The sequence below is a fragment of the Balaenoptera musculus genome, chromosome 14, assembly GCF_009873245.2.
Source record: "Balaenoptera musculus isolate JJ_BM4_2016_0621 chromosome 14, mBalMus1.pri.v3, whole genome shotgun sequence".
Taxonomy (NCBI): Eukaryota; Metazoa; Chordata; class Mammalia; order Artiodactyla; family Balaenopteridae; genus Balaenoptera; species Balaenoptera musculus.
In genome coordinates this window covers 21,541,387-21,555,541 of record NC_045798.1, presented here as the reverse complement: position 1 = coordinate 21,555,541, position 14,155 = coordinate 21,541,387, and the positions used below count along the sequence as shown (strand labels likewise).

At 50.6% G+C, this 14,155-nt stretch overlaps 1 protein-coding gene across 2 annotated transcripts in view; it reads right to left on the bottom strand.

Moving 5' to 3' along the window:
• The window catches only part of TBC1D10A (TBC1 domain family member 10A), a 31,232-nt gene extending 23,829 nt beyond the window's left edge, over positions 1-7,403 (bottom strand). For both annotated transcript variants that reach the window (XM_036823039.1, XM_036823038.1), the window contains exon 1: positions 7,127-7,403. In XM_036823039.1, coding sequence (XP_036678934.1) covers positions 7,127-7,335 — 209 coding nt within the window. In that variant the 5' untranslated portion in view covers positions 7,336-7,403. The remainder of the gene's footprint in view (positions 1-7,126) is intronic.
• Positions 7,404-14,155: the final 6,752 nt, after the last annotated feature.

Genomic DNA, 14,155 nt, shown 5'->3' with positions numbered 1-14,155 from the left:
CTACCCTCCCCTTGCTTCACGTCATCCTCCCGCCTCCCATTCTTCTTGTCACCTCTTGGCACACCACATTTCTCAAACAGCTGGCTTCTGGTGGGACTCTGTACACGGGTCCCCTCCCATACAACAGAATGGCCTTCCTTGCTCCTTCTCAGGCCTGGATCAAATGCGACTTCTTTTCTTTGGGCTCCTATGGATGGAGCCTGCTGCTTCTTCTTCCTATATATTCCCAGAGCAACCACACGCCTCCATTACAGGCTTTATTGCTCAACACTGTAATGATTTGGTTGTGCTTCTATTTTCCAACCAGTCTGTGAATGCTTTGAGGGCAACAAGACACAGATGTCTTGACCAACTCTGTATCCTTAGTCCCAGTCACAGAGGCTGGTAGAGTAGGGGCTCAATAAATGTTTGATAAATAAACTCACTGCTAAGATGGATAAACTGGTGAAAGTAAAGCCTTGGCTTTCTCTCCCAGGCTCCTGAGTCTGCTGCCTACTTCCCTACATGAAGAGCAGAGACGAGCTAAGCTGTGCCAGCCTCTGAGGAACTGGACAGAGCATGGAATAGAGTAGGGTGGGGTGGGATAGAGAAGGGAAAGAGAAAGATGAGAAAAGAAAAGCCTAAGTTGGCAGCTTCCCTAAAATCCTGGAAAGGGGGCTTCTAAGCAGGTCAAGCATCAGGAGAGTTGTTTTGCCAGTAGAGCAGCCAGGAGTTTTCTCCCTGCCAGGGTCTCCCTTCCTGGACCCAGGACAGCAGCAGATTTTCCAGGGGCAGACAAAGCAGCTAAAGGAGGCCTCTTCCCCGTCAGGTGTGCTGCCAGCAGGATAAAGAGAGTGATCAGCTAGGACACTGACAATGGGTGGATGACGACTGGGTTCTGCTCTGGTGGGCAATGCATCCTGGCCTGAGGTTCAACTGGCTTGGAGTGAGGAAGAGAATGGGCAGGTCCATGTAGCTGTGGTAGCAATGGGCTGAGAGTCAGAAGATCTGGGATCCCTCCCAAATCTGGCTCCACTGTTAACTAAGGGCAAGGCTTCTCCAAGCCTCAGATTTCTCACCTGTACGGGCTGCATAATTCCTGCCTTACCTACAAAGAAACACTTCTTCCAAAAGGCACACACTGGATATCAAAGTCAGATGGTCATTATGCAGTATTTTGGGGTCAAGAGCAGTGTAGACTCTGGCCTATGGGAGGGATAGAACAGGCCTGATCTGCCCAGGCTTCCAGGGCCTCCCCAAGGATCTTCACTGGGTGTTTCTCTGGCCTGGTTGGCCATGGACTTCAACTGTACTGAGAGACCTGCCTTGCCCTCCACACTGGGATGGGGAGATAGCCAGGTTCCTGCTAACTGCTGCTCTGGGTGTGGGGGCCTCAGGGACTGGTGAGCACCTGGCGCCCTGCCTGCTTCCACCTTAGCAAGGTTTAGTCACTGGATTCAGTGTCGAGAAACAGGTTCTAGTCCCAGTTCTGCCATTCACCAGCTGGCAAGCCTTGGACGCTTTCTTCTTAGAACTTCAGTGTACTCATCTACAAAATGGGATAACCACCCCTCTCAGGGGAACGTAAGGGTTCACCATGGGTTAGGGGTCACTCCTGCCCACAGTGGATGGACCTCACTGATGCTCATCATCACAGCCAGAGATGGAAAGTAGGAAATAAAAAGACAGGACCGCTAGCTACTCCAGTCTCTATGAGGAGGTAGAACATTCATTGAGCATTCATTGACAACACCTATGGTGTTGTCAGGCTCTTTTCAAACATCAGCTCATTTAAACCTTACAACAACCCTGCAAAGTCAGTATTATCATAACTATTTCACAGTGAGAAACTCAGGCTCATAAAAGTGAAGCAATATGTCCAAGGTCACACAAACAGCCAGACTTCAGAGCTTAGGTGAGGAGGGAGCACAGAGCACCTTCTTTTCCCACCGCGGTGTAAACAGATTGCGAGGCTGAACAAGAGCCAGGCCTCACCCGCCCCCTGAAGGTCCTGTTTCAGACCCAGATGCTGGGAGGACAAAACATCAAGCAGGTCCCACCGCTTTATCTCTTTCCCACAGCTTAGGATTTCCTAGCAGGCGGACACACAGGCACCTTCCCAGGGCAGCAGCTGGTGTGCTGGCCCCCTCCTTCACCAAGTCAAGTCTTGTCTGAGGCCCTAGAACACCCACAGGGCTACCAAACCGGATTTTCCTTTGAAACTGGAGGAAGAGAAGGAGAGAAAATGAAGGATCTGTGGCCCAGAGTCATAGACCAGGGCTCCACATGTACAGCTGTCTCTTTCCAGATGGGCTACCCAGGGACCACTCCACTGCCAGCTCCATGCTCTCCTGGGAACTGTAATAGCTCAAGAAAAGAGGATGTTCTGAACTTACAAACTGGAGAAGGTGGTGGAAAAGCAGGGAGGCAGGCCCTGGCCTGTCAGGAGGGCCCTGGCCCAACAATAACTGGCACAGACCAAACTATCAGGATTTCAATTAAGCCAGTTCTAAGATTTCCAAAGTCATAGGGCTGCCATAGTTGGCTATAAGTAGTGGAGGGCCCAGGGGACAGGGGAACTGAATCAGCAAAAGACAATATTGCTGTTCCAGATGTTTCTCCCTGGGCCCAGTTCCGATCCCTCTCTCCCCTAACAGGAAGCCAACACCCACGGGACCCCAGAGAGCATAGCTCCTCACCTTATCTGGCCTGAAGCACTGAGCAGACTGAAGCTGGGTGGGAAACTCCAGCTTCAGGAGGCCAGTCCTGGCAATCACATAGGAAAAGGAAAGGGAGGTCAGGGATCCACCCCTCTCAGGCCATCTTGCTCAGGCCAGAGACCTGGTATCCAACTGATATCCTTCTTTCCCTTCCTGACCAAGTCCTCTATGCTGCAGAAGGGACCCCCCACCCCCCTACAAACAGGTCTGCTCTTCCTACCCCGAAGTGATAGGAATGGTAACATCACTCCTCCCACACTTCCCTGCTGAGGATACTTCTTTCTCCTCCTCTGGTCCTTCCTGGGCTTCAACAACCAGCTCAGTTGCCAGCCAAGCCAAAAGAACTAATGCTGCCAGCACTCCTGTCTGTGCCCATGCCACCACAGGGTCCTTCACTGGCTGGCTGCTTTCTTGTCTCTTCCCACTCACTGGCTACTGCTCAAGGGCAGGCAGGGGCCATCATGGGCCCAGCAAAGGTTCCCTGTAGAGTAGGCTCAAAAGACAGACAAGGTGGGGCTTCCCTGGTAGCGCAGTGGTTAAGAATCCGCCTGCCAATGCAGGGGACACGGGTTCGAGCCCTGGTCGGGGAAGATCCCACAGGCCGCGGAGCAACTAAGCCCGTGAGCCACAACTACTGAGCCTGCATGCTGCAACTACTGAAGCCTGCGCGCCCTAGAGCCCATGCTCCACACAGGAGAAGCTACTGCAATGAGAAGCCCACGCATCACAACAAAGAGTAGCCCCACCCCACTCACCATAACTAGAGAGAGCCCACAGGCAGCAACAAGACCAAACACAACCAAAAAAAAAAAAAAAGACGGACAAGGTGAAGTAGAAAAGGCCTAGGGCTGGGAATCAGGAGTTCTGGGTTTAATTCCTGGCTTTGCTCCTAATTGACTGAAGAGGTGAGGTTAATCACTTCTCTTAGGCCTCAGTTTACCTATCCATATGAGGATGGCCATCTCTAAGCTCACTTTCAGCTTCCTGATTTGAAATGTGTGCCGGTAAATGTCACTCAATAAATAAATATTAATTGAGCATTTACTTCTCTGCAGGCCTGAGGAAAAAGTGAATAAGCCTGGTCCGAGGGAATTCCCTGGCGATCCAGTAGTTAGGACTCCACACTTTCACTGCTGAGGGCCTGGGTTTGATCCCTGGTCAGGGAACTAAGATCCAACAAGTCGCGGCCCACCCCCCCGCAAAAAAGAAAATAGCCTGGTTCCAGTCCTGAAGCTCATCAGTCTAATGAAGTGGTAATGACAACACAGCCTTATCCTTGCTGGGCCATCCCTGTTAGCCTCCCACACTGCTGAGGGAGTCAAAAGTGCTGACCTAAGCCAGGGAAGGTGAGGGCAGACACGTTCTTCTAGGAACCTTCTATTCTACCTGTCCAGCACTCGATTTACTGCTGGGGCCATATGCCATATTAATGGGTGGTAAAGGCAGTGGAAACGGTCCTGACTGGGGAGTCAGAAACCCTGGGTTCAAGTCCTGGTTCTGACACTAATGTGCTGTGTGATGTTTCTTTTCTTTTTCTTTTTTTTTAATTTATTCATTTTTGGCTGCGTTGGGTCCTTGTTGCTGTGCGTGGGCTTTCTCTAGTTGTGGCAAGCGGGGGCTACTCTTCATTTCGGTGCGCAGGCTTCTCATTGCGGTGGCTTCTCTTGTTGCGTGTGGAGCACGGGCTCCAGGTGCACAAGCTTCAGTAGTTGTGGCACGTGGGCTCAGTAGCTGTGACTCGTGGGCCCTAGAGCACAGGCTCAGTAGTTGTGGTGCATGGGCTGAGTTGCTCCACGGCATGTGGGATCTTCCTGACCAGGGCTCAAACCCACGTCCCCTGCATTGGCAGGCGAATTCTTAACCACTGCGCCACCAGGGAAGCCCTGTGCTGTGTGATCTTAAGCAAGTTATTCTCTTCTCTGGACCTCAGTTTCCTCATCTGTATAATAAGTTAGGGTTAAGCTGGTCAAACTCGTAAGATCCCTTCCAGCGTTAACAGTCTATGATTTTACGATCTACTCATGCCAGGTACCCAGCAGTCACCTGAGTGGGGTAGCTTCTGATCTGCTTTCTTCCCCCATCCCCCTAACCCCTGGCAACTGCCAAAACTGATTGTCTTGAGACAACCTTTGGCCCAGGATGGCTGAAACAGACCTTTAATCTGGAGCCAGAGTCCCTGCCATCTCCACTGCAGCCATCAGTGCTAATGTTTCACTTCTCTGGGATAGCACATGGTCTCCTAGCCCTCAACCACGAGACTGGGTTCAGGGCGGTCACCCTGAAACTTCCCATAACTTCCTCTTTTATGGCCTTGAGCAGGGACTTACTTTTGGCTTTTTTTGAACCACAATATAAACTATACAGGGAACATCCAAGCTTTCAGACACCAGAGATTTTAAGTTGACCAACAGGGTCAAGAAAGTGAGGCAGGGAGAGAGGAAGGGATGTGGAATCCCACCTCAGCCCCAGCGCTATAGACACCAATGATGCAGATGGTGTCACTGGTTTGCGGTTGGAGGGTGGGAAAGACAGATGTCTGGCTGCTTGGCTAGGGACTACAGCCAAAGGGAGGTGCTTCCACTGGGGCCTCTCTGTCCACAAATACCAGAGGTACGCCCTCATTTTCTCATCAATTTTCAGACCCTTAAAGGAAAAGAAGGAAACACATTTTCCTGGGCCACTACTTGAGCCAGGCATTATGCTAGGCACCCTTCGAATAATTGATCTCATTTAATCCCCACAGTAATCTTGGAGTAGTATTACTGTTTCCCTTTACAGTGAGTAAGCAGGCTCAGAGATTCAGGAACTTGTCCAAGGTCACACAGCCAGCAACAGTGATTTCTTCCTAAATCTGGCCTTTTTCCACTATATCACATTGCTCTGTACCCTGATACCTGGTTAACTGCCTGATAAGCATGGAGTAGGAATTCTTATCTCCCAGAATTCACCAGCAAATCTGAGCTCTTCCTTCCAAGCACCCACAAATGCAACTGAGAACTCCTTTCCCACTTGTCTAGACCTCATGCCTCCCAGGACCCTGATCCCTGGTGTCTGCTCTTCAATTCAAAAATATACCCTAAGTACCCTTTGCGTTCTCACAAGCTAATCCCTGGGGAACTGTGACAAAGCTGCAAGTCAGGGTAAGGAATCAGAATAAGGGGTGCTCTCTGAGTCCTGGACTGGACTAGGCTTAGCTTGCTGTGAACAAGTGGGAAGAGGCTGGAGGAGACAGATTCAGTGGGTTAAAGAGAACTCTCCTTAGGGGAGGGGCCTGCATTTCTCTCCAGCTCTCCAAAGGAGAAGGAGGCCTGGTGAATGTGAGGCTTTGGGACTGCGGAAAATCCCAGAAGGGACCTTTATGGGGTGTGGGGTGGGGATCTTACAGATGGTTAAGGCTCTTCCATAAGTCATAAGAGAGGCTGATAGGACAGGTGGGATGGGAGTGGGGTCTGGAGTCCATCTTTCCTAAGGGCATCACCAACCCATACATATGATCTCTGTGAGGACTGGACTCAGGGAGTTCTGTGGGGGCAGAGTGTGGCTGCTCAGCTTACCCTGCCTGGAGGGAAGGTGCTGCTCCACTGCCTCACATTTCTCTGCCTGCCAGCTGGGTGCCTGGGTGTGGGGGATCTGGGTGTGCTATGAGCAGGGACCCTGCTGTCTCCTTGCCTCCCGCCCAGTCTGCATTTGGAGAGGAGGTGCATGCTTCCACAGCATACACAGAGACAGCTGACAGTCTGTCCTGGAGGTGAGGTACCATCATCCTGTGGGTACTGGGAAGAGGCAGTGCCTGCCCACCTGTTGCTGGTGACAGGGAGAAACCTGCCTCTGAGGGGGGAGAGGGGGGCACTCTCTGACCCTTCCATTAGGGGAAGGGACTGTCTGTCCCAAGGTGGTAGGGAGCTGACCAATGTCAGTTCATCCAGAGGTCCGTGTGTCTTGAGGTGAGGCTCAGTCTGTCCCGGAGTGCGGTGGGGGCAGGGCAGCCCGTCCCTCTGAAGTCTGCCTAAGGTGTCCCCCTGAAGTGGGGGTAGTGGGGCGCTGAGACAAGGGCGTCTGTGGGTCTCGTGGGAGGCTGGGTATGGAGAATAGCAGTCTGCTGGGGGAGGGGCGGCCACCTGTGAGCCTGTCAGGGGCTGGCCGAGTCAGCCAGCCCTAAGGCGAGGGTGGCAGCGCTGGGGTTGGGACAGGTATCTGTCGACCAGTCCGCACTGGTGAGGAGAGCCCAGTCGGCCCTTCCTAGGGGTGGTTCAGTCAGCCTGGGGGGGAGGTGGGGGTGGGGCAAGGGAGACAAGGGGTCGGTTGTTCCTGGTTGGAAGGGAGACGTGTCTGTCCTTTCTGAGAGCTGCTCTGTCCGCGTCGAGGACCCCACGCGGGTCCCGCCCCCGGCCGCCGGACCCCCGGCTCCGAACCCCGGAGATACTCACGCGCCCTCGGCGCCCTGCGAGCCCACGATGAAGCCGAACTTGTCGATGCGGCGCTCGGCAAAGCCGTTGGCCTCTGAATCGGAGCCCAAAGAGCTGAGTTCGTCGGCGGCTGCGGCGTCGGGGCCCGGGGCCAAGCTCTCCCGGGTCCCCGACAGGCTCCCCCCCGCTGCAGGCGCGCGCGGCCCGTTCTCTCCGCGGCTCTTCGCCATCCCGGCCGCGCCCGCCGCCTCAGCCTCAGCGGCCACCTCAGCCACCTCAGCCGCCCGACCTCCGCCGACGCCGCCGACGCCCCGCCCACGAGCCGCGCCCATTGGTCGCCACAAAGCCGGGGGCGGGGCCCTAGGCCTTCCCTGGCACCTCCTCCCCCCCATGCCCAATGGGCGCCGCAGACCCCGGGACCCGCCCACCTCCCCCAGGCTGGCGCCAACAGGCCCGACGTGAGGGGGCGGGGCAGCCGTCACCCGAAGCCCTCCCCCCTGGGCTGCCAATCACTAGAACTCACCTGAAAAAGCTTCTCGGGCCTTTCCGGGTTAGCCCAGGCCTGGCCCGACACCTGCCGCACCGCCCAGGCGGAGTCCGAGGGCTCCCTCTGAGAATTCCGCCTCTGCCTCCTGAACCCCCCCCCATTCCTCGCGAGACCCTAGGGACGTGGGTGGGGATTGTTCTCCCATTCATTTATGAGGAACTCTGAGACGCGGGATGGGTCCGGGGACACGCCCAGGGACACTCGGCGGCTTAAAGACCTAGGCTGAGCTAGAAGTTCAGCAGCCCCTTCCTTCCCCCTGCTCACTGTTTCTGGGGCTTTAAATTAGAGAGGCCTAATTAGTAAGATTAATGACCAACGACTATTGAGCTACTCACTGCCCCGAGTTCTACCTACTTTCTCTTCTAATTTTTATTTTTCCAACAGCTTTATTGAGATATAATTAACATACCATAAAAATCGCCTGTTTAAAGTGTATAATTGTTTTAAGCATATTTATAGTTGTGCAACCATCCCCACTATCTAGTTTTAGAACATTTTCATCACCCCAAAAAGAAATTCCTACCCTTACCAGTCACTCCCCATCCTTCCTCCCCCAGTCCCTGGCAACCACTAAAATTTCCGTCTCCATAGTTTTGCTTTTTCTGGACATTTCATATAAATGGAGTCATACAGTATTTGGCCTTTGTGTCTGGCTTCTTTCACCTCGCATGTTTTCAAAGTTCATCCATGTTGTAGCATGTATCAGTACCTCCATTCCTTTTTGGGGCCAAAAACCATTCCATTGTATGGACATATCACAGTTTATCCATTAATCTGTAGATGGACATTTGGGCTGTTTCTACCTTGTGGTGATTGTAAATAGTACTGCTATAAACATTTGGGTAGAAGCTTTCGTGTGGACATTTATTTTCATTTCTCTTGGGTAAATAGCTAGGAGTGGGAATTGCTGGGTCTTTAACCTTTTCAGGAACTGGCAAGCTGTTTTCCAAATTGGTCACACCATCTCTTATAATCTTTTAGCAAGGAGGTGGATACTATTTTTAGTCCCATTTTACAATTAAAGAAACTGAGGTGCAGGGAAGTGATGTCAGCTGCCTGAAGTCCCAGAACTAGCTTGTGGCAGAGCCAGGATTTGAACCTAGCTCTTACCAACATTTTCTATTGGGAAGCATGGGCCAATTTCATCTATATAGACTTAGCTCCCAGCAGCCTACTTCTGACCCCACGGATTATCAACTCATGGAGTCATAATGATAGCTCCTCACTTAGGTCCAGCACTTTTTGGCTCTTAAGTCACAACCATGTTGTCATCTGACACTCCCCTGTAGACCTATCAGGAGACAGGCCCAGAGATGGGAAGGGACTAGAAGAGCCAGGCCTGAGCTGCAGAGCCTGGGACAGGCTGCTAAGAGGCCCAAAGCAGCCCTAAGAGGGGAGGTCTTAAGCCCTGAGTGATCTCACCAGCCGTTTCCTTAATGCCACGTGGCCCGGACATTCTTAAAGACTTCACTGTGCAGTCTTGACATTCCATAGGCTTCTGTTTTCCATAAACAGGGCAACAGCAGACACATGCTATTTCGGTCTGAAACTCTCAGTCTGGGAGGACATGTTCCACCTCTCTAGTAGTTCCAGACAGAGTGGTGGGCTCTCAGTCCCAAGCTCCCAGGAAGGACAGAGTAGGCCTCGCAACGGGGTGTGGGCCTATCCCAGGGAAGGGAGAAAGAGGAGTCAGATGCACGTGGATCAGATGTGAAGCACCAAGCCTGACAAAGTACCCACAACCCTTTGACTATAATTCTGGTTCTAGGCTCATATCCCAAACACGTTCAGCTCTGTGAGGCACATGTACAGTGATGTTCACTCCAGGGGTGTCTGGTGTGGGGTTGGAGGAGCAGGTCAGAAGCATCCACGTGTCCTTCCTTGGGAGACTAGATAGATGTTGACCTCAAGTTAAGGCCTTGATGCTCCAGCTTCTGATTTTCTTACATAAGACCACCCAGGGGAATTCCCTGGTGGTCCAGTGGTCACAACTCAGCACTTTAGGATCCTGCAACCCGCACGGGGGGTGTGGCCAAAAAAAACACAAAAACCACCACCCAGGATTCAAATCTCTGCTGTCACTGTGTGACCTTGAGCAAATCACTTCTCTCTGAGCCCATTTCCTTATCTGCAAAATGGAAATGATGAAAAAATATCTCCTCGGAGTTGTTGTTCTGAGACTTCTAGTGTGATAGTACATGGTAAACATCTGGCACATGGAGATTCCCAGTAAATGGTAGCCAGAAGTGGTGGCATTTGTAGTTTGCCAAGCACTAGCAAATTCATTATTATCTTGAGTGTCTCCCACCACAGCCTGTGGCTGCAGCAGGGGAATTTTCCTAATTTAACTAATGGCACATTGCTTGGGAGACTTCGCTTCATGGCTCTGCCCCTCAATAACTGGATGTTCTTACGCAAAATTGTTTAGCTTCTCAGACCATCTCCTCCTCTGAAAAATAGGAATGTCAGTAATTACTTGGTGAAGAGTCAAGTCTCCAGCACACAGTAGATACTTAATGTTAGTTCTTTACACTTCAAAATCCAGAGCTCTTTATTTGATGTTATCCTAGTAACCCCTGGGGGAGGGGGTGGGCAGAGGTGGGGGCAGAAGGAAATGAGGAAGCCTCTGTGCAGGGATCTGGGAGACGGCTATATGGGAAGCGGGGCAGCAAGTGCAAAGCCCTTGAAAGGGAAGCAGGCTCAGAAGATGGTGTAGTTAGACTGGAGAAAGAAAGCAGAAATGAATGAATGAATGAATGAATGGTCCAAAGGAATGCCCTACAGAATCACATCGTTCACTGGAGTATAAAATAAGAGGCCTTTGGCAATGCTGTGAAACATCCTGGTAGACTGGCTGCTGTAAATGTTCTTTTGAGGATGAGAGATGCTTGGCCAGGGCTACAGGAATGTGTTGAAAAACTCGAGTCTCATCCTACTGGGGTCATTCCTAGAAGTTTTGGCTCAGGCCCTCACACGAGCCCACGCGCAGTCCCCTCTCCTGGATCCTGGAATGTGCTTGGGAAATCTGTCAGTGTTCGCCAGGAGCAGACAGATGTCCAGATATCAGCCTTTATCCATAATGAGAGCAGAGCTGAGGTTCAGAAGGTATGTAGCTGGTGCCCAGGAGCCTATGAAAAGTAGGCAAACTATAAAGCTTCTTTATGCCTACACTGAGGATAACAGTTAAGAATCTTTTGGTAACTGGCAGAGAACACAACTCAAATGGGTTTAACCCAAAACTGCACTTAGTGGGTCCCAGAGCTTAAAAACATTCACAGGTACATAAGCTTCAGGAGCAGTTTGATCCAGAGACTGTCACCAAGGATATTAGCCTTGTTTTTCCTTTTTCTCCTTTTCTCTTTGTCCTCTTTCCTGCGGTTGCTTTATCCTCAAGCTAGAGCCCCTCATGGCAGCAGCTCCAGGCTAACATGCTTCTTCCATCCATACATACAATGGGTGACTCTTCTGGTAGCTTCTGCTCGATGGTGGGGAGGCTGCATTCCTTCACTCCATACGAGGACACATGCCTATCCCTAATCTAATCATCCCCACAGCTCAGGGCTAGGGAACACTGACTTGCTTAACTGAACTTAGCTTAAGGCAACAGTAGTACCTTCTCTGTAATATGATAAAGAATAGGAGTGTATCTTGTCCTGCTTCACGATTGTATGACTCAGGGTACCTAGAATTACTCACTTACATGTATTTTTAAAATAAAACAATGTACACAGTTAACATCAAATCCCCAAATCAGATAGTTAAAAATCTGAACTTTAAGAACTTACATTTCACTTTTATTTTTAAAAAGTAACTTTTAAGAATCTTAAATACTAATTCATGTACTTTTATTATTTTTTAAATAAATTTATTTATTTATTTATTTTTGGCTACGTTGGGTCTTCATTGCTGCACGCGGGCTTTCTCTAGTTGCTGCGAGCTGGGGCTACTCTTCGTTGTGGTGCGCGGGCTTCTCATTGCAGAGCACAGGCTCTAGGCATGCGGGCTTCAGTAGTTGTGGCACGCGGGCTCAGTAGTTGTGGCTCGTGCGCTCTAGAACGCAGGCTCAGTAGTTGTGGCGCACGGGCTTAGCTGCTCCACGGCATGTGGGATCTTCCCGAACCAGGGCTCAAACCCGTGTCCCCTGCACTGGCAGGCGGATTCTTAACCACTGCACCACTAAGGAAGCCCCTCATGCACTTTTAAACATGAGCTATATTGTACTTTTTTACCTTTTTGATTTTTGCATTATAAGGATAAATGAAATATTACCTGTAAAGATTGCTATAATTACAGTATATCACATATTTCAATTTAAGTATCCTAATATAACTTTTGTACACATTCTCTTAATACAATACGTAATTTTAAAACGTGAAATGGGTCTAATCATTAGTAGCCTCCTCTGGGCTACATGGTAAGTGCTCATTTCAAGCAGCTGGTGGAACTGAAAGTGAAATTTCTTAATGTCTACTACTCCTAGAGCCCTCTTCATGCAAGTCTTTAAAATTACAGTGAGCCTGAAAGCACCAAGCCATGCCGGGTTTTCCTGGCAATCTCACAACAGGAGCATTTCTCCCCATTTCAGCCTGGTCTGGCAAAGTGGTGAGGACAGTGTGGTCACCAGTAATAGAAGAGCTGCTTTGGCCTTCCAGAGCCCTCACTGGCCTTGGGTATCCACCTTATCTAAAAAAATGGGCCAGATAATCCTCAGAGGAATGCAGTGAGAATCAGAAAAGCTGTGCAAGCAAGGCGCTGCCTACATGCTGCGGGTTCTAAACAAGAAGTGCAGAGCACTGGGCTGCACACTGGGCCTGCAGCCACTGACAATCGCAAAGCTGTTTGGTCAATGGGTCTTCTGCAACTGAGTAAGCCAGGACAGATGTTCATTCAGGAACTCCAGGAAGCTGAGATTGGGCCCCAGAGGGCAGCTCAAAGGACCCATTCACTCACATTCCACCCAGCAGCATTCCCGGCCTCCAGTCGCAGCCTCAGTCACGGAAGGCCGGTGAGATCTGCCAACCTGTGAAGGAGAGATTGGCCCCAGAGCCAATCCTAGGAAGAAAGGAGAGCTTGAAGTATGGGACTCCCCCAGCTCTACTGACCCCCTTCCCTCTTGGAACAAGACCCAGGGGGTGTTCAGGGGATTTCTGGTGTTAGCCAGGGAGAAGCAACCAGCAGTAGGCTCACTACAGGCACCCAAACCTTGGAGCTTCAGGAAGCTAAATTTCAGCCCTGGCCCCTGGGGGAAACTTCTAGCTACCAGGCGGGAAGCAAATGTCAGAGTGAGGAATAACATCCCACTGACCAAGTTAAAAACGTGAGCAGTTCGTAATGGAGCCACATAACTGGCACTGCAGAAGGGCCACTTGAGCCCTAGGTCTAGAGTTGGAAGCTTTGAGCTTGGTGAGGGGGTGGAGGGGATGGTGACTAGAATACTGTGACCTTGGGAATGGCCTCACCCCTCTGGGCCTGGGAGATGACTGCATAGGATGAAATGGAAGGACTGCAAAGAAAAGGCACTAGGAACTCTCGGGATAAACACACGAGATCTTCAGAATGAAATCAACTTTAGGTTTAAAACCAGGAAATGGTTATCAACAGGCTCTCACCTTCCTCCCTGTGAACACCCACCCACAGCAGCACCTACCTCCCTGTGACAGCACAACTCCAAAAATAACAGCCTGTGTCTGGCCCTTACTATGGGGCAAGGACTGATAAGTGTTTTGCACACATTTTCTTTTTATCTTCTTACTGTGTGACTGTGGGCATGTGATTCAGCATCTCTGTGCCTCAGTTTACTCAAGTGTAAAACAGGAACACCCACATCAGGATTACATGAGTTAGGGAGTTCCCTAGTGGCCTAGTGGTTAGGATTCCAGGCGTTCACTACCATGGCCTGGGTTCAATCCCTGGTCAGGGAACTGAGCTCCTGCAAGCCACACAGCGCAGCCAAAAAAAAAAAAAAAAATTTTACATGAGTTAAAATTGATAAAGTGCTTAAAACAATAAGGAGTAGTTGGCTAAATTTTATAAAGTTCTTAAAATAGTTCATGGCCTTGGCACAATGAAGCATTTTTAAAATGAACACATTTTTTTTTTTAAAACCTCATCATATACTTGTGCTCACTCAGGATAAGGCACCTGCCCAAGGTCACTTATCAGGTGATGAGTGATCCCTGGCCTGCAGGAAACTGCCACCCTCTAGTCTCATCTGCATGCTGCCCACTGACCTAGGAACTGCATCCCATCTGTCTGTGTTCTTTTGTGGTCCTGGCATGTTGAAGGCATGTTATACGTATTTGTCTGGGGCTATGCGTTTGGAGGATCCATGTGTTTCAAAAAGGCAATAAAAATATATCGAAGAAAGAGCCATAGAAGACTTGATGGCAGCAAGAATGTAGTTAAAAGCCCAGCATTCCTCAGAGCAGTAGAGGAGCCACAAGGCACTGTGCCATGCTCCTAGGTCTGGGCAGGGCACAGGTGACCAGGAGACAAGTCTCATG